The 20,617-nt window shown below is 41.8% G+C and overlaps 1 protein-coding gene across 1 annotated transcript; it reads right to left on the bottom strand.

Moving 5' to 3' along the window:
* Nucleotides 1–1,156: 1,156 nt before the first annotated feature.
* Nucleotides 1,157–17,763, bottom strand: LOC102565563 (lysosomal acid lipase/cholesteryl ester hydrolase). The gene is made up of 8 exons (XM_059730355.1): nt 17,631–17,763; nt 15,912–16,026; nt 14,671–14,869; nt 11,043–11,152; nt 10,020–10,156; nt 5,569–5,640; nt 2,852–2,923; nt 1,157–1,446 (listed from the first exon to the last, which is right to left on the bottom strand). Exons 1-8 carry the CDS (start codon nt 17,760–17,762, stop codon nt 1,213–1,215), a joined length of 1,071 nt encoding a protein of 356 aa, XP_059586338.1. The 5' UTR covers nt 17,763; the 3' UTR covers nt 1,157–1,212.
* Between the last annotated feature and the right edge of the window lie 2,854 nt (nt 17,764–20,617).

The following is a 20,617-nucleotide window of genomic DNA, read 5'->3' as shown; positions in this document are numbered from 1 at the left end:
GCTGCCGCCGCAGCAGTGCCAGGAATTCCCACCCAGGGAGAAATACACCACGTAGGACCTCCCTTGCGAGGCAAAAGTCAAGGAGGGAGGCAGTTTCTGAGTGTCCCCCTTGAGGAGCATGAACACCTGCCTCCGGAAGGACAGGATCTGCCTCAGCTTGGGGTTCCTACTCCCTATGGTCAGCCTGCGCCAGGGGCTGGTGAGGACACCATAGCGCTCGACCGTGTTGGTGAAGTCCCAGTCTGACAGGTGCGGGGGCACGTTGGAGGCCACCACCCGCACTGCCAGCGTCTCTAGGGGCGTGACCAAGGGGTGGACCCCCGAGACTTCCAGCCCCGCTGCGCACACCTCCCTCACCAGGTTGGGAGAGCTCAGATAGATAATGGGCACCGAATTGACCCGGGAGGCATACCAGACGCTCCGGCATCCCAGCAGGTCCACCAGAGCTCCGGCGCAGTCCTCCACCATGACGTGGAGAGGGGTGTGCACCCGCATGCCATGGCTGAGGGGAAGGTCTGCAGAGACATCCCCATGCCAAGTGCCTTCGCTGCTGGCAGGCATCCCGGCAGGAGAGGGTTAACTCTCTCCGGGGGCGGGGGGGGGGGGGAAAGCACCTCAGGCTGATGCCAGGGACTGGGACTGGGAGGGGGCTCAAAACACCCCAAAATCAGCCTGAGGGGGGGAGAGCAACCCCGCAGGGGCTCAGGGCAAGCCCCAAGGCAGGGGGAGATGGCAGGGACCAAGGTAAGGGGCCCTGGGGGAGGGAGACAGCAGGAATCACAGGGAGAACTCAGGCAGGGGTGGGGGAGGGGCAGAGGCAAACGAAGCTGCCAGAGCCCAGGGGAAAAATGCTCAGAAAGCGGGGGGAAGGGGGTCCCCAGGGACAGGGTGGGTAGAGGCAAGGTTTTTGGGGGGGGTGGGGACAGGAAAAGGGGGGCACGGAGTGCAGGGAACGCACAAAGGGCACTAGAGCTGCAGGAGCTCAGAAGTGCTTCACCTGTCGGCAGCCATCTTGAAAGAAAGAAAGAAAGAAAGAAAGAAAGAAAGAAAGAAAGAAAGAAAGAAAGAAAGAAAGAAAGAAAGAAAGAAAGAAAGAAAGAAAGAAAGAAAGAAAGAAAAGAAAAAAATACAACAGATTTATCCCTATTACCAACAGAAAACATACAGTACCCAGTAGATCAAATCTTTTCCTTCAAGTCTTGTCATGTGGCTTTAGGCATACTTCTTCATCAGGTCAATGATTTTTGTGTACATACGCTTGGCTGCATCAAGTCCCCAAATGAAATCTAGATGTTCCCACTCAGGGAAACACTCATAAAAAACTAGATTAGTAAATCGAGGGATTAACATGTCCATATCCTTTGGATTTGCCAACAAGTCATGTCCTCCACTCCAAATGGCAGTTGGCATTTTCAATTTTTCTATTTCATATGCAGGAGGAGTTGTCTGGAAAAGAAGGGAACAGATTAAAATAGGGAAATCTGGAAAGCCATTGCAATTTTTAACAAATAACTTCTGAAGTGAAAAAATCTTTTCCTCTTCCAAAGCCACTAAAATAAAATGGTAAAAAAAGTAACAATAAAACTTGTCATCCATCCTTTTTTCATCCTTCCCCGGTATCAGTAATTGGAGGTTATGCCCTTAAGTAAAAATCTATCAGTGTCAAAAGGTTAGAAGTGTTCACAATACAAGAGTTGTAGATTCTTGGTTCATATTACAAATTTTGCATGAAAGCACACTTGTGTCACTCCCATGTGCTTTAGAATGATAATCAGCTTGTATATGGCTGGGATGCATTGGGTAAAAGACAATCCATTAAATTCTTATGATCCATGTGCCAATACATCAGACCCACTCGACACTTACTGGTATTAAAAATTCTGACTTTTTAGACATCAGACTTTCTTTTGAGTAGATTTCGATTTTCCTTTTCCAACAAAACCCACCAAAAGTCTACCAGCAACTAACAGGTGAGATGTTAAATCTTCTTTTCTTTGCGATTGCTTTTTCTAGGAGGCCCTAGCAGGCTTACCCAAGAATCATTTGGCAGTAAATATCCACCCACTTGTAACAGTCAATTATGCATCTTAATAACCTTTTACAACTGGACACATCCACGTTAAATGACCTCTTTCACCACAGGTTTCTCAAGAATGACTTCCTCTCAGCCTCTTGATATATGGTTTAACTTTTCTATTGTAAAGCAGTGGTGTCCCATCATTTTGGGCAGGTGTGCCACAAGTTAGCACCCTCCCCCTTCCACTCGATCTCCAAGTACCACTCTGATTCATCCCACACCCCACAGATATACACGATGGGGTGCAGGAATGGAGGTTAAAGGGCTCCATTTTTGGCTGCAGCTCAGCAGAGCAAAACAGGGACAGGAGGGGACAGCTCCAAGAGTCAGGTTAACTATTTTCTGGCCACACAACTGCCTTTGTTTTGCATGGCCAGGGAGAATGCAAAGCTTTGCATTTGGTGGTGACTGAAAGGTCAGAAATGTTTTAAACTGTAACTGCAGGGCTAGGGAAGGATTACATTGTCTCTTGGCAGTGACAGCTGACATCTCTTCTCTCAGGAATGTTTTCTCTAGCTCTGATCCACAGAGTGTTCTACCCCATGCCTGTCCTCTGGTGACCCAGGGTCACACAGCAGCCGCCTGTCCCCTCACAGCATGTGTACTGTGAGCTGGCCACCCCTACTGTAAAGTACCCTGAAACATTGTCTTGAAGGATGTTTCCTTTATCTTACTATAAATGTAGGTCTCTGGTGCTTTGTTTTTATGTTTCCTTATTTTATTATTTTTTTACAAAGACCTCAGCATTTTCCAACAAAAAGCATATCATCCTACCTGATTGTATTTCTCCATATTCTTTACGTTAGATGCATAGTCATAAGCTTGGAATTGTTTTGCAAAGTATACCTGTTAATTACAACCATCAGTAATTAGACTCAAAGCAAAAGCTGGATATACTAGGAGATAGAAAGCAGAATGCAGTATCTTTCACCTGTTAAGTCCACTGCACAAAATATTTCTCTGAGCACACCTAAAGTTCCTACTGTTTTACCAGCAACTATATATGTTTAGGGCAGGGGAAATATTTGTCTTCTGACTATATTCTGGACTTGGCTGACAGCAGATGGAAACAGGTTCTCATCAAATGCATATTAGGTGCTCTACTTAAGATGTGGTAATGGTTTCTATTAGTTCCTTGTGCGCACCTCAAGAATCCCTTCTCAATCATCTAAGCCAAGAGGATGGAGTGAATAAGCTCCAGTACATCCTGTGTTTAACTGGAGTCAAACAGCATGTTTTCTTCTATTCATTTTTTTAAAATTTGTAACTTGTTATAAAATTAAAATTAGAAAAACATCAGAACAAGATATCACTTAAAAATAATTTATTCTAATTCATTTGCAGTTAAAACTATTCAACATATAATAATAATAATGTATTTTGGCAAACTAAAAACTGTATTGATAACAGTGATTATCATTTAACAATTTAATTCCAGTAGTGCTGGGACCCAGTCCCAATGAGATATGTGCGTGTCAGATGCTGAGCATTACAACCCATACCTTTCTAGGGCAGCTCTAAGGTAGGTGCTTAGTCTCCCTAGAGGAAGTCTAAAGGTCAAGAAGCTGTGATTACTTACAAACACACTGTTTCAGTAATTAATATTTAAAATTATTATTTTAAGTGGTATTTTCACCCCAATCTAATGTCCAGCATCAGAAGTTTAAGTGCCTAAAAGCCTTAATTTGCAGAAACTTAGGTATCTAAGTAGTGTTAGAGCAGGGGTGGGCAATTATTTTGGGGGGAAGGCCACTTAATGAGGTTTGATGAGCTGTTGAGGGCCACATCAGTAGTCCCACCCCTTCACAGGTGCCCTGCTCCCTGGCTGCCATCTTGGGACTGGAAGTCCCACCCCTAACCCCTGACCTTTGCCACCAGAAGTCCCTTCCCTTGCCCCCTGAAAAGACTCCTTTTTGGGGAGTGGTTGCGATCTTAGAACCAGAAAAAAAAACCAAATCATAAACTAGAAGTCAAACACCTACTATAACATATTTTAATTTTATTACAAAACATATTTTGTCACAATTTGTGTTTGTGTACTGTATATAGAGTTGATTGCATAATAACTCAAAAATAAATTCTTAGTCTTTTATATTGTGAGGGGGTGTAGTTGGGGGGGTGTGGTGGGAGGGTATGTATGGTTTGGATGTATGTTGGGTCTGTGTGTATGTATGGTGCAGGGGTGTGCATGGTGTGTGTGTAGGGTGGCCATCATAGAGGAAAGTCCAGTTGTCCTCTGTCCTCTATTGATATGAAACTGGGCGCCTTTATGTTCTCTTTTTTTCTCTTGAAGAGAAAAATAGAGGACATAAAGGTGTCAGATTTCGTATCAGTAGAGGACAGAGTAGCAGAAAACAGGAATGTCCTCTCTGTTGGCCACCCTATGTGTGTGTCTGCATGATGGTGGGGATGTGTGTGTGTATGGCGGGGTGTGGGTGGGAGTATGTGGAGAATATCTTCAGGTGACATCTTTTATTTGGCCAGGTGCATAGTTACGATAGATCTAACTCTATCCTAACTATATTGCCTCCAGCCTCAAGAAGCATGACATACAAGGAGCAGTTGGAAGAAATGAGTCTTCAGATACTAAAAAGGACAGTGATCAACTGTTCTCTGTGCCCTTAAGGGGCAGAAAAAGAAATAATGGCCTAAAATTGCAAGAAGGCAGAGTTAAAGTATATAACAGGGAAAATAATTCTAGCTCTGAAAATAGATAAATGCTTGAACAGATCAGCTTGGGAGATTGCGGGAATCATGACCACTGGATGTTTGAATAAAAAAGTTAGACAAACATTTTTGTGGTATCATTTAGACAGGGGTGATCATGCCTTGATCAGGGTGTTAAAGCAGATGACTTTCTGAGGTCTCTTACATGATTCTAGAAGATTTATGGATCTGTGTTCTGAATTTTATTACTTAAGTCCTATTGAAAATCTGTCCATAAGCCTCCCCAAGTGCAGAGGCCCATTTTGAAAATGGGAAATTGTTGTCTTAGTCCTATTTACTGATATACGTTACTTTGTACTAATCTCTGTATTTCAGCAAAATGACAAGCAGTTAAATCTTTTATATCAGTATAGGAAATAAAGGCTATGCCATTCCAAATCCCAAATGTAGTTTCTCAAGAGGTTTTTCAGCTTAACACACTGCTCCCAAAGCCTTTTTGTCTATATCAGGACTTCCTTCAGCCTTTTCTAGTTTTTCAGCAATTTTCCACTAACTGTCTAATATCTTAAACTTGTAGAGACTATGCTTTAATTCACCAATAGTTTTCAAATTATAATTATCTTAACAAAGGCTTTAACAAACATTGGTCTCTCCTTGTGATACATACATATTAATACATAAGATATGTTGGACCAAAGGGTTACACACATACACACACTCTCTCACACTCCAACACTGACTAATTTCAGTATATTAGTTTTATCTACCCTGCATAAAATATGCAGCTGTTAAGGCACTGGTCTATTTCAAGTGGTCATTAATACCTGACGCCAATGTAGTAGGTTTTGCACAGATGTTCCAGCAGGTGAATGTGCTACATACATGCCCATGCGACTCTAAAAGGAAAATAGTGATTATCATGAATGTGGAATTTCATTTAATAGTGAGGTTCAAATAAAAATATAGGGGGCCTGGATTAAAAAGTTGAGGATGCAATTCTCTTAAAAACAGTCTACCTATGCATATATTACCAAAATAATAGGTTAGCCATTTTGGCCACCAGGGGACATCCAAGGACTTGCTGCTAAAATACAGTTTCACCACGTAGTATTTAAAAAATAATATAACAACTAGCGTTTTCAAACCAGCTGCATGCCTTATCCCAAAACACAATCTCATGGACATGTAAACAATCCTATAAATATAAACATTTCACAAATTCAGATTTATTTTACTTTCCATTTTTTTCACTCCCCAAGGAAAAGAATTGTATTTGTACATATCTAGGAACAGCTATTTAGTGATTTGTGGCAATAACTCAGATTCCCCTTACAACTGGCAACCTGAATTGAGAATCACGTTAGTCAGTTAGCATGTCACATTATGAAGTCAGCAAACGTCTTATTGCTTGTCTTCACCCATATAAAAGTCTATTCTGTTTCTAATCTGGCTACTTATAATGCATATCACATGCTTCCAGAGATATTTTTCTTATATTTCTATTATGGAATGTTTTAGCTCCAAGACATAACACATAAAGGCTTATTTTGTAACAATATTTTTGAGTAAAAAGAATATTCTGGCCTATATGGACCACTTGAAAAAAGAAACAAGCAAAGTTTTTCAGAGGAGTTTTCTTAGATCCAGATAAAATTTCAAAATAGCAAAAAGTCAATATAGCTTGCCTTAGGATCCATGGCACAATATAGGCCAAGATTTTTAGGTGAAAACAAACTTTCCTTTGGCATATGCATAACATCTTTGAGTTAGATTCAGAGATGCACAAGGTTACCCAAGCTAGAGGTGGTTTTTCAATAACTTGTGGTTGGATATGGAGTACTCAGACCTGGGGCTTCATTCAGCCACTTGTGAGGAAGGCAGGGAGTGGCATGGCAGACACAAGGGTCAAGGTGCAGGGGCAGGCACAGGCATGGAGGCCACAGAGACAGCAAAAGGGCACGTGGCAGGGGACAGGCAGCAATGGGAACAGGCACAGGGAGACAAGGGATAGGGGAGAAAGGGGGGACTGCCCCTCAAATCCTTCTGCTCCTGCTTTCTCACCACAGCAGTTGGGGGTACATATTTAGTATGATCTTAAGTTCTATACATGGAGAATTGTAACAATTTTATAATTTGCCATCTAAGTATAATTACTGGAGGTGGGGGGTGAAGGGGGTTGTCTTCAATTCAAACGCATTTTGCATTTGGGTAAATATGGGAAATTTTGCTAGGTGAGCTCAGTTGTGCATGTATGAGTTAGACTGAGAAAGAGAGCTGGTATAGCAGTAAGAAACATTACTGGCGCAAATGTGAGGGACCAGAAAAACAGGGTAACACAGTCTGAAAGAAACTATTGGAATTGTGTTCTTGGCAAATGTCTTCAAAGAGAACATCTAGAGACTCTATTCTGGAACCGCGAAGAAAGGAATCATGTTCCTTTTATTGTTTGATTTGCACTGTATTCAAGAAACTAGATGTACTCTGTAAATAAGCAGAAATCTGATTCCAGTATTAATGTTTCCTCCGAATGGAATCAACCCCTATAAGAGAACAGATTTGGCTAACTGCTCAGGTCAGAAAGGGACAATTTCTCAAAACATTTGTGCAATATGGAGCCATACTAACCAAGGTTTGGGCCCAGAATATGGATGATCCTATCCTTAGTTATAATCTAATCTGATGTTGGTCAAAGCCAGCAGGAGGATCTTATTCCTCCAGAATACCGATGAACTAAACCAAACTTTACCTTATGTATTTCTGCAGACAAAAATAGTTGTCTATAAATAATGTATCTAGACATTGTGTATCTCAGAAATTACTGTAGTTTTATTGCTTTAAATACTCTGTTTCATACTTACCATATTTAGATTTGCCATAGTACAGCCACCCACAAAAGATAGGACTGAGGTACAGAATTTACTCAAGTGTGTACACAGGTTTGTAACAGGCTTCTTCAGAAGTTCATATTGTTGAAAAGTTCCCTTGTTACCAAAGAAGAACTGGAAAAAATCCTCATTGTTTTATTTTTACAACAGTAGAGTACAATAATAAACTCATTTCATATAAGAAAATCACTAATGTGAGATAAAAAATTTCAAAGGTTCATAGATCAGTTTGCTATTCTTTTATTCTTTAGTTGTAGTATTTCCACAAACTCACAGCTATACTATCTTCTTTATATTACCAAGTGATACTCATGGCAGAAACCATCTTCCTATTTTCCTGGCAATAAAATATTTCAGTGGGTTCTGGCTCTCATTAGAGAATACATGCAATCTTTTCCATTAACACTAAGACTTGTCATACTTTGAGTAATACCATGAAACATCTTCTCTAAGTTAATAAAAGAAGTCAGTCAAAGAGCAACAGACCGGCATACTTTGGCCATACTTCAGTATTATCATAAGTTAGCAATTTTTCTAGAAAACAAGATGCCTTACTCTACCCTAATGATGCAGTTAATTTCTATACAGAATTTCCAGGACAAACTTAAATTAAAAGTCAATAGAAGATATGCATTCATAGCTTTTGGCAACAAAGTTTTAGGGATGCTGCAGTGATCCAATGATACCAAGGCTCAGGTGAAACTCAGCTTTTGTTAAGGTGGGGAAATGTATAACTAGAACACCAAACTTTGTCCTGTTCTGCCACCGTGGAATGGGCACAAGTAATGCTCAATAGTGATCACAGTCTCACATTAAAACTAATTTTGAAAAGTATGTTTTAAAGTCTTACAGTGTGCTGAAGCCACTCAGCATTCATAACATTTGTGCCTGGTAAATTATTGAATCCCTTTATTTGTTTTCTATATTACAGTATATTACCATAAATTACCAATTGTTACACAAATATTGTATTTATTAAAGTAGTATTTTAAAATATTTTTCCTCAGAAATAGATTTATATGTAAATTCTCAGAGAATGTATTTTGTACTTAAAGACCAAGCACAGCATGTTGAGGAGAATACCCTTTAATCTTCATTAGGGGTGTGCGAAATGGGCCCTATTTGATTTGGATTTGGCCCGAATCAGAGACAGTAATTCAATCTGTTGATTCGGATCACTGTCCCCGATTCAATTCATCCGAATCTGAAGCTGAAGATTTGATGCTGATTCAGCGAATCAGCAATTCGGACACAGGCACACCTTTAAAAGTTCTTTTTACATACCTTGAGGTAGCAGCACGGCTCGTGATCGTTGCGATGCTGGGGCGGATGGAGCATCCCACAGCAGTGAGGAGGGCTCTCCAGCATGCTCAGCAGCAAACCCAGAAGTGGACCGGAAGAACCCAGACTCAGAAGGGTACCATTTGCCAAGCCAGGGGACCACAGGGGGGGGGGGGGACGAGGGGGGGACCAGCATGCTCCCTGGTGGACCTGGAAGTCCTTCTGGTCCACTTCTGGGTCTGCTGCCAAACATGCTGGTGAACCCCCCGTGCTTCTGTGGGATGCTGCATCTGCCTCAGCATTGCAGCGTTCAAAGCCCCTGCTATCTAGAGGTATGTAAAAAAAAACAAACTCTCAAAGCTGTATCTACCTCTGAATTACCGAATCTGTCTGAATCTCTCCAGATTGATTCGGAGAGAGTAAAGGGTCCTATGATTCAATTCAGATTCAGAGAGTCAGCCACCTAATTGGGCCGAATCACCACCGAATTGAATCAGGGACCGAAGCTTCTCACAGCCCTCATTTTTATATGTAACACCTAATTGCACAAAACTCAGCTAACCTATGGAACCAGAGAGGGCACTTCCAGGAAATTCTGAAGAGCACTATAGTAGTGATGCCTCTGAAATCCCTTTCAGTATAAGTGTTTTAGTTCTGGCACTGTCCCTTGACAACTCTAAAAGGAGTATTTGCTAAGTGACGGCTCTCTTGAGCTGTTCTTTTCCTTCCTTCCTGCTTTCCAGACAGATCCTTCTGAAGTTAAACCAGTGCAGAAACAGAAAGCAAAACACTCCTATAGCCTCGCCTGCTTACATCATTCAAACTATTACAGCAAGGCTCCAAACTGAAAAGAAATATTTGAATAACTAAATATCTGAGGGATACATTCTTAACCTTTTTGAGTTTATCCCAGAGTCATTAGCTATTGACAATCCAACCCATGCCTGGCCAGCCTCCAGACTAGGATAAGTGTAAGAAGCATTCAATAGCCTTGTACTGCTCAAGGACCCCCCTATGTTAGACAAATCCTTAGCTGTCCATTCAGGTAGAGGCAAAGCAGGTGCAGTCAGAACTGGGAGTCTGGCTGTTGGAGTGAAGGAATAACATACCTTGATCAAGGATTCAGGAAAAGTTCCAACCTTTATCAGGGGGCCGGTCGCATAGGTAATTGTGGCTACTGGACCCAATGCAAAAAAGACTTTGATTTTTTGAGCCAACTCTGGATTAGTTGAAAATGCTGTAAAACCTGAGAAGATACAAAAGATCTCTTAACATAGCAAAGCTGAATCTGAAAGATCCCTGGTTTGTTCAAATGCTACACATTGTATGAAAATCAAATGTTCATTCAAAATCACAATTCAGATTACACTTGAAAAAAATTAAATTCCAGGGATGCTGTTCAGTTGGATTCTGATGGCCAAAACTAAACAAATTACTTTATATTTTCAAATCACTTTGTTGAGACAGAAGAGTTGGAGTGAAGTTGTGGCTGTGAAGGTCCGAGCAATATTGGACTATTATAAATTTAGGAATTAGTCCAATAAAAGACATTAACAAAACAGTCCTTACCTCTTGAATTCATTGGAAGTTTCTTTTAACTTAGATTTTTGGTGCCTTCTGAATTTTTTCCTTAGAGATTCCCAAATCCAGTGTGCTATTTTGGGGGTTTTATGCTGCTTAGTTTCCAAAGACCACTAGAACTTTACAGCCATGTAAAAAATAGTATATATATTTTTGAGGTTTGGACTGAGGAACAGAATATAATTTTCTTCTAGACTAATTCAGACCATATAACACAACAAATATTCACATACAAAACTAATAAAGCACTGACTTAAACTCAAAAGGCATTCAAATATCAAGATAAAAATGAGATAAGTTCCTTGATAACTTACGATATTCCCTCCATGGGTGGTAAGAAGTTTGATAAGATTGATAGTGGCTGTCAATTTATTTTAAAGTAGCAGCATTTCCCCATAAAAGCATCAAAAGTATGTTCTTCAAACCTCTTAAAAATCAGGAGGCTGGCTTACAATCATGAGATTTTAAGAATAATAATAGGCAATGACAAAGACCTCCATATATCACTAAAAGATAATGCACACACTAGTCTAACTTCCACTTTAGCATACCTATAGCTGTCCCTTCTGAATAGCCAACATAATAGAGCTGCTTCTGTCCAGTTTTTTCCAGGATAAAGTATACTGCTGCTGGAAGATCATATTTACCCATCTCATCAAAACTATAGGGAGAAAACCCAAAAAACTTATGTGAATAAATTCTAATACAATTGGCCACGATAGCACACAGATTCCTTAGTTATGTGAAACAGGGACTGGTTAGTCATTATGTCAAGTCATGGGCCCTTTGCCTCCCTTCAAAGAGCAAGCACCGCTAGTGTGTTTCAAATGTTTAGCATGTGTATGTGCTGTACCCAGTGGTATAGTGAGACACAAGATCTCTAGATAGAGCTCCTAAAGGCTACTAGCTATAAATAGGGGTCTTCCCTATACTGTGGCATATTAGCAACATGACTGGTAGGGGTGGATCAGCCTTGATCTGCAGTTCTGTCTCTGGGCGTATTCAATATTTGGACACTGCTGAGAGTGACAGAGCTTTCAGTTTCAGCACAGCATCCTTCACTTGTCTCTGATAATTGAGCTCTAGGGAGCTTTCTTCCTCATTTGCTGCACTGGCATGGACTGACCATCTCACTTCATTCTCTCCATCTCCTATTGCTGTAGCCTTTCAGTTTTTCAACCTCACCATCCCTGTCCATTGTGCTTTTTACTCCCTTTCACACCTCCATTACTTCTCTCTGCCATACCCCTTCCATTTATCCACAACCCTCCTTTCCTCCTGTACCCATGCATAGGCCAGTGCAGCATGAGCTATGGATGACAAACAGCACTCTAACTTGAATCAAACATATGCTATCTAAAGCATAACCAAACTGCAAGGAAATCCAAGCATAACCAAACTGCAGGGAAAGTGTGGATGTCAGGCATGGCAATGTTCAGGGAACCTAAATCAAAGCTGGAGAAATATGACTGAACCACAAGCCAAGGGCATGTATCATAAACACTCTGTATTACAATTGCATCCTAAAACATTAATAACTAAGGTCACCAAATGTATTAATAGTCATTTTGCTATAATATATATTTTTTGCTAACATGTTTAAATGGTTATAGACACAAAGGCAGCCTTGAGAATAGAAAGAGCAAAACAGCCTTGAGAGGCTACAGGCCAGTTAGTAAATAACTGAACAAAGGTCAAAAGCCAAGAGATAAAGAAGATAATAAATCTGTCCTTCTGCTACCTCAAAAATATATATTTCAATTGATTAACAAGATCTTGAATAAAGTAATGATTACCAGATGATTAACAGACTGGGCCCAGACACCTAAAAACAAAGTTTTAGCTAAATTGATCCCTTGACCCCTTTCCCAGGGCCACTAATATTTGTTTCCATCAAGTTCCAAAGTTCCAGTGAACAAAAAAAATTAACCATCTATAAATAAACCATCTATAAATAGTGAGCTTGGAGCAAGCAACAAACAGACCTTTCTCAAAGCTCAGCAAAACTAACAAACAAACAAACAACTCAGCAAGAGTCCCCAGGAAAGCAGAGATACCTGGCCAGCAGATCTGTTCTTCCTGAATCCCAGGCTGCATAAGCATTGTCTTTATTAGTACCAATAAGTCTTTGCTATTATGTATCCTTATAAAGCTGTGACTGGTATGGTCTTACTGATCAATTAATCTTATCCTGGGCTGGGGACAGAAGTTGCATATAAACCAGTTTAAATGATCAGAAACTGGTTTAAACCTGTAACAGAACAGATGTTCAGTGCACTTAAACTGCTTTCAAAATGGCTGAAACTGGTTTAAAATAAACCTGATTGGATGTAGTATGAGATTTAACTGATTTAGGTCAAACCAGTTTCTGTACCTTCTGTCCCAGATCCCCTCCTGGTTTGAGTTAACTCATAGTCCCTCAGCATCCCAAGATGATTTGCAGCCCTGGGCTGTGCTATCTCCTCCAGTGATCAGGGTTTGTCCTACCCCTGTGCTCCCTACCTGGAACACTGCCACTCCTCCAGGTGGCTGATAAGGGGGTGGAGGGGAGAAACCCACCCCAGTGGCCCAGCACCAGACCCCCAGCTGGGTTCTGCTGGACAGAGGGTGTGGGAGGAAGGAACAAGACCCTCCAGCTGTGTGCTGCTGGCCTGGGGAGGGGGAGCTGAGAGCCACGCCCCCTACTCAGACTCTGGGCTGGCTGAGGGTGAGGGACGGGGAGAGAGAAGCCTGCACCTAGGCTTGCCTCCGCCCCCAGAGTCAGGAGCCACACCCCCTTCTCAGCCTTCAGTTGGCTGTGTATTAGGGCTTGGCCCTGCGCCACAGCTGTGAGCCCCGTTCTCAGCCATCCAGCTGGTTAGGAGGAGGGAGCAGCTTGCACCGGGGCTTGGCTTCATCCTCCCAGAGCCCTGAGCTGGGATGAAGACCCCTAGCCACACCCTCTTCTCTTCCTCCAGGCCCGCCAAGCAGGGGGCATGCCTCCTGGCTCTGGAGCCAGAGCCAAGACTCTGCTGTCGGCTTCTCCATCCCCCTGTCCTCAGCTGGTTTGAAGGCTGGGAAGGGGTATGGCTCCTTGCTCTGGAGGCAGAGCCAAGCCCTTTTCTGGGCTTCTTCCCCCTACCCCCCTCAGCCAGCCCCCTGAGTAGGGGACATGGCTCCTGGCTCTCAGCTCTTGGGGGCATGGCTAGAGGACTCTAGCACCCAGCTCTGTGGGGAGGAACCAAGCCCTATTGCAAGTTCCCCCACATCCAGCCTGGAGGCTGAGGAGTGGGCATGGTTTCTGGCTCCCAACTCTGAGTGAGGAGCCAAGCCCCTATAGAAGCTTTCTTCCCCCTCACCCAACCAGCTGGAGGCTGAGACTAGGGGACAACAGCCCTGCTCTCAGCTTTGGAATGGGAGCCAAGTGTCCTACTGTGGCTTCCCTTTCCCCCCTCCTCTCAGGCAGCCATAGGCTGAGAAGGGTGCATGACTCCTGGCTCAGGGGTCGGAGCCAAGCCCAAGCGTAGGCTTTCCTCCCCTGCTGGGAGGCTGAGAAGGGGCATGGCTAGGAGACTCTAGCCCCACTCCCAGGTAAACCCCCCAATTCCACCTTCCCCTTCCTTACTTCCCAGGCTGCTCCTGGCTGGGGGTCTGGTGCTGGGCTGGCAGGATGGGTTCTTTCCTCCCACCCTTTGCTCAGCTGGCCAGGAAGCTGAAGAAGGGGAATGGCTTGGGGAATCAGAGGGCTCCCAGTTCTCCACAGTGGCCAGCAGGCTGGGAAGCATGCTCCAGCACCCCACAGCTATAGGTATGGGCCACTGCCAGGGTCTGGCTGCCTTTTCTGTTTGAAAAGTGAACATCAGTTCACTTGCTTATTGGTTCAATCTATGCAAATGAGAGAAACCTGCAAAGATGGAATCTGTTCAGCCTCAGGCTTTTCACTATCTATATTTAGCCTTAACCACAAGCCCAATCAAAATGTAACACTCCCATAATCCCTTACCAGATTCCAGCCTCAGTGAGTAACCCTTCCACTGAGGCTTTCATCCCCCTATTTCTGTAGGCCACTTCCATCCTTCAGTCAATACCAGTCTGGGTAGCAGTTAACTAGAAAACTGAAAGTGAGAGGTTCCCCCATCCTGCTATTATTATTAATTTCTCAGAAATGGCCATTTTCAAAATTTCAGTCATTCAGTGTACCTGAACCTCCAGAACTCTTTCTGGCTGGGTTTAAGAGTCTTGTGCTTTGAAGACCAGGTGTTCCCTCTACTGTTTCCTAACCAAACATCATAGCCAGCATCTGCTAGGATGAAGCCCAAGCTGTTATTAGGCAGGTTAGAAATCCAGTGGGTTGCATCTCCTAGGAGAGGGTGCTGCAAAAACACCACCGGCCTTTTTCCTGGAAAGGAAGAAGATTTTTTTGGCATTGAGCAATAACTACAGTATAGCTTCAGTCTTTGTTCCCAGGTTTGTCCTCCTAGCTCTGAGGTTTCCTGCCTTTGTTGCTTCTCCTTCACACCCTGCCTTGTTCTGGCTGCTGGGGTTTTTAATTTTGTAGCTAGTTGCTTTCTCTTAAGGGAGTTGGCCACCCTGCTACATACCTCCCCCCTCAAACATGAAGTCTTACTCTTCTGAATTTAACACTCTGCCCTGTTGCCCTTCACAGAAGAAGTCTGCTTTCATATGTGCAATCCCAAGTCCATGGCAGCTGACCTGACCTGATGAAGGATGTCTTGCATTTGAAAGCTTGTGACCTCTATCCCAACTACACAGATGGTCCAAAAAAAGATATCCCCCTAAGAAATCCTTCCCTCTTACATGTGATGCAACATTTTTAAGAAGAAGTGAAGACTTCAGTTGATGGCAAGTCATGCTACATCAAAGCAAGAATTAGAAATGCAAAAAATGATTCCAAGAAACTATGGAACCAGGCCAACCTTACCTGTTTTTAGGATTCAGTAAGGAATCAAAATTCAGGTGTGAATGAAAATATGTGATAGATGTAGGCATCTACCTAAATTTCATGGTGACTTAACAATTTTTGTGGGTTGATCACAACATAAAATTCGCATTCTGTGGTCATACTGCTGAAACCCACCCCTCGGCACTGACTGATGGAGAGTCCCTGATGGAGGTGAGGGGAACAGTTGGGGTTGAGGGGCCAGCCACTATCTAGACTGCTGGCTGCCCTTCATGCTGCCTTGCAAGCCAGCGCCTTTCCCTCCCAGCAGCAAGTTCCGCTAGCTCCCAGCGTTTTCTTTTTTGTTTTTTGTTTTTTTTTAATTTCATGGATTTTATGGACAATCCCAGATTTTGTGGTTTCCATGAAATCCGAGAATCAGCAATTGAAGTAGATCCCTAGATATTTGAAGCTGTGCATACGTAAGTGCAAGCCCAAATTCATCCCATCAAAGCTTTCTTTCTTCAGACAAAAATCTTACCTTTGTTCCCACTGTTCTTTCCACCAGGAATTCTGTTAATACTAAGGATATAACCATCTTCAGTCACAACTTCATGCTCCTCAGCAGGGTATCCATGATACCTAACAATTTCACTCTGCAGGAAGCCAAATGAAGGCCTGGTTAAATAAATCTATTTTTCACATTGTCTGAGTTGTTAGGCAAGGATCCCTGTGGAGGGAAAGCTATCCCAGTTGACAGGTTTAGGCAAACTGCTCCTCAGTGTAAAATCTGAGGACAGCCAGAAAGAAGAAGGTCTGGCACTTTTGCACTCAACTGTTCTGTGAAGCTGCGGGCCTCTCGTTCAAATGCTTGGTGTTCTAATTTACAGGTTCTGGAAACTGTCACCTAATAATCACTATAGCATATAGCCAGGACTATGCCCCCCCCTCTTTGGCCAAGACCTGACAAACGTTATAACTCAGGGGTCAGGACAGGATGGGCTGAAAAATCCCTATTGTCAGCATTTTTTCAATCTAATCTTAATCTCAAGTAATGCCATCATAGCTGCATGTGTGGAGTATATGCTGATAAACTCTATCATCAAGGTAGTCACTAATACTATGAGATGCTTAGTAGCCTGTTTCTTTTAAAAGACACACCTAAACTACTGTTAAAAAACTTTCTCTTCAATGTAAAGATACCATTTTAATTAGGTAGTATGTGTGCAGAAGCTAATCATAGCTCTCCTCCTGAGAAAAGAAGGAAGAACTATTTGCCCCAGATACTAGGAAGTGTATCTTTAAGGGACTATGATTGAGGAGGCTTCCTTAAAATGATTGCAAAACTACATGAGCTGAGACAACAGGTGATCGTAAAATGACTGATTACTCAGCCTAACATATTTACAGAGCTCCTGCTTTCCCTAGGAGGAATTAAGAAACAATTCAGAGAACAGCATAATAGGCAGAATAGTTGCATAGTAGGAATCCTCCTTTCTAGAAGAGAAGTCTCTGCTTAGCTGAGAAGCCGTGTTGTTGGTACATGGGAAGAGTTTAATTAACTTTAGACTGGAAAATGCTGTCCAAGAACTCTGTTAGGAAAATATGTCTGTTTGGCAGTTAAAATCTTTCTGGCAAAGTGTAAATGCCCTACTAAGCCAATTGCAACAGGCAATTTATGGTTCATTATTTAATCCCCTTCTCAAAATCTCTGTAATGAGATTACAGGTCAAAATCTCTGTAATGAGATTACAAGGTTAAACCATATCAGAGGAGGCCAAAATCACTATGGCAGATTCCCTTCTCAATCCTTTGGTTTATGGCTTAAAACACTGTTTGCTGATAAGCATAGAAGAACTCCTATTGATTTCATACTTTAGGTGCCATGTCAGTAGTCTCATAGTAAGTGGCAGAGCTGGCGATAGTATTCAGTAATCCCAGCTTCCAAAGCAACTTCCAAAGGCAAGATTCTAGGACTGTTTAACTAGCACCAAAACAGTACTTTTTTCATGGTGTACTATATGCAAGGCATAACTACTCTCTGCACAATTGTAGTTGGTATTTGTTGTGATATAAACTCTAGTGAAGTTAATTTGGTATGCCTGTCTAGAAACACAGAGTGAAAATGCTGGACCAAGGGATTTTTTAAAAGATATCTCCCCTAAGCTATCCAGTGCTGGTCACTCTAAAAAAAATATAGAACTATGAATAATTGGGAACATCCTCTAAAAAAATAGAAGGAGAAAATTATATCACTTACAACATTCATAAAACATTCTGGATCCACCTTGTTCCTTTCAAAAATTTCTTCTGAATTCATAGGGGTTGATTTTCGAAATTCTTCAGAAAATAAAATTCCTTGGAACCAAACTAACGTTCTGAATATCCACATCCTGGGCCTGTGTGAAGCAAGGATTATCTCTGTAATTAAGAATTCTATGAACATATATTGTGTAGTCCTGCTTTATACTAATGCTGTTACTTCATTTTATAACAACAAAGGACCAGGATTCCAGACAAAGGAAACAAAGGAGTCCAGACATCTCTTTCTGCTTCCTTGACATCAGATAGAAATGAACAATGGCATGAGGAACAGGTAGCTTGAGCTGAGGCCTGGTAAAAGGGATATGATGTTCAAGAAGTACAGAGTTCACTTTGGGAAATACCTATGATTATATCCTTGCCTAGAGTACATGCCCTCAGATTGTCAGGGTCATGAGCAGTGTGACTCCTGCTTACAGTCCTAGACACCAAAGTAGTAAAAAGGATTGCAAACATATTTTTTCATTTTGCTGTAAAGCACTGTCCCTTCCTCTGAGAATGGGCCCATCATATTCATAGTAATGCATGCCTTTGTCAAAGAAGTCTATGCAATACATTGTGTGAACTGAATGTAATGCATTGTAATGCATGACAGCAGGGGGAGCAGCTCTGCTCACTGGATTTGGACTTTAACTCTTAGGAGTCCCCAGGGGGAACAGACTTGCAGAACTGTGCTGACCGCATGTAGACTATAACTTCCAGAGACAGTAGGGGCAGGGAGACAAAGGGAGAGGAAGCAGGAACAGTAGCAGGGTGTGGGACTTGGCAGCAGAGCATGGAATGCAGCAGCAGAGTGAAACACATGGCTGGACATCCCAGAGGAGTGACAGAGCTGAGACTACAGACTGTAGCAGCAGGACTCAGATGCAGAAGCATGTGCAGATGGCACTTGAGCACTCTTAGGATCAGAGGCTGGTCTGTAGTACCTCCAAGGTGTGGGAGGGTTTAAGGTTTCGTGAGTGTATATACCACAGCAGTAGTGCTCACTACCTGTTCTTGAGAGAATTCACCACAGTATCACTGCTTATTACCTGTTACCTAGTTCCTAACTGTATAGACCTTAATGTTAATAGTTATTTACCTGTGCCTGTTCCTTTCTTCTTAGCACATTACTTTGTGACACTAACCCCTAGCATTTTCTATATAAAAATGGGAGCTTTCCTTTTCGGCTTCCTGTGCCAGTTCCTGGGATTGCGGGGCTTGGTACAACTAGAGCAATTCTTTTCAAGCTTATTTCACTTGTGGATCCTTAAAAAAATTTGAATGGAGGTGCAGACACCATTGAATTGTAAGTGTGGGTACTAACATAATTTTGATTGATCATACTTATCTTTCAAGGACCCTTTAGACAAATCTGCAGATCCCCAGGGGTCCACAGACCACAGGATGAAAACCACTGAGCTTGACTATCCAATCATTCTTTCTTGGGCTGACAGATCACAGAGAAGCTTTCTTGTGTGTGAGTGATACTAATAAAAATGGTACATAAACACCAAGATGAAACAAACAAGAGACTCGGAAATCCATGTGTTACTTTTCAGAGAACCCACTGAGTAAGAACATCTGTATTATCAAGAACATCAACCATTGCATGTCTCAGAAATGATCTTTAATAGTAAGACTAAAATGTGGTTATAACTGAATTTATTCTTTTTGGCAGATATCAGATTGGAAGACCAGACTGGCAGAGTACACTATAGTAGTAAAATAAAAAACATAACAGGATTTGTGTCCTGAATAAGCAGCCTCAAGTGCAGACAATACATGTCATCATATACCACAATGACTTGTGAATTGTTGCAACTCACAGCTTTTTGACTGTTATTAATACAGATCGTTGCATCAGGACTTATTATATTTTCAGATTGTTAAAGTCCCTTCAATCTTTCCTAGAATACTCTTAAAGGATTAGCCTGTGACATTTATTATTTTTTGCATAATGGTTTGAAAATCATTTTCAAAACTGAAATTGTTGATCAATACAACTTTTTGGAGAAGATTTTCCTATTGGTCAAAAAGGCATTTTCCACTGATAAAAGACTAGAAGGAGAATGTTTGACCTGCTCTCATATGCAACAGTTTCAGTGCTGCCAAGCTCAATGATTCAGAAATAATTCTATCACAGCAACATAAGATACTTCTGAATAATAAGAGCCAAAGACATCATCAGAAGCATAAATAAGGCATTTTCAAAGGGGGGGGGGACTTTCTATCCTTTCAACTCCTCATGGCTTATGTCTTCCACCAAAGAGGAAAAACAACATCTATTAGGACATTTCCCTATTGGCCATTTTCAGACATGCTGACCCTCTGTTCAGTACAGCTTTCCCTACTGCTGTCACTAGTACAAAGAGACCTGTATGAAATCATATATACTACTTTGCAGTGTAGAAGTACCTTAATTACTTAAGTACTCTCATGAAAAAATCAGAAGAGAAGAAGAAGATGACTTCTTTTTTCTCTCTCAACCTTTTCAAGCAACTCATTCATTTACACATATACCCTTTTCGCCACAGAAACTTCTTAACAATCAGAAAGGTACAGACAACCACAAAAGGAATAATAATAAGATTATAAAAAAACAGGAATGATGCATTCACTGAAAGTTTTCTTATTTATAAATGACACAAAAATAAAGAAATTGTGAATTCACACATACTCACAAATTGCTTCTGTTATCTTGGTTTTCCCTTCCGTTTGTTGTTCCCAGACTAACTGACTGACTCAGTCTGTGAATTGATGTAAACTGGTAACAAGTAATCCAAAGGAACCAATTTAAGAGCAGCAGTATGTATTATGTATGTGTTACCAGCCTGCACAGCAGGGCATGCCTATGCCCATATTAGATAGGAAATAAAAAGTAAAAACAAAAAAAGAAAGGAAGAAGAAGTATCTTTCTTCCCCATGTCTCTATTAAAAATAGAA

This window comes from Alligator mississippiensis, chromosome 6, assembly GCF_030867095.1.
Source record: "Alligator mississippiensis isolate rAllMis1 chromosome 6, rAllMis1, whole genome shotgun sequence".
NCBI lineage: Eukaryota > Metazoa > Chordata > Crocodylia > Alligatoridae > Alligator > Alligator mississippiensis.
This window is presented reverse-complemented; position numbering and strand designations above follow the sequence as displayed.

Coding starts and splice junctions, on each gene's coding strand:
- LOC102565563 (XM_059730355.1), bottom strand. CDS start 17,762: ATGTGGATATTCAGAACGTTAGTTTGGTTCCAAGGAATTTTATTTTCT. Junction 11,153..14,670: donor AAAGAGTTCTGGAGGTTCAG/GTACACTGAATG, acceptor TTCTCCCTATAG/TTTTGATGAGATGGGTAAAT. Junction 2,924..5,568: donor ACCTACTACATTGGCGTCAG/GTATTAATGACC, acceptor TGTAATTAACAG/GTATACTTTGCAAAACAATT.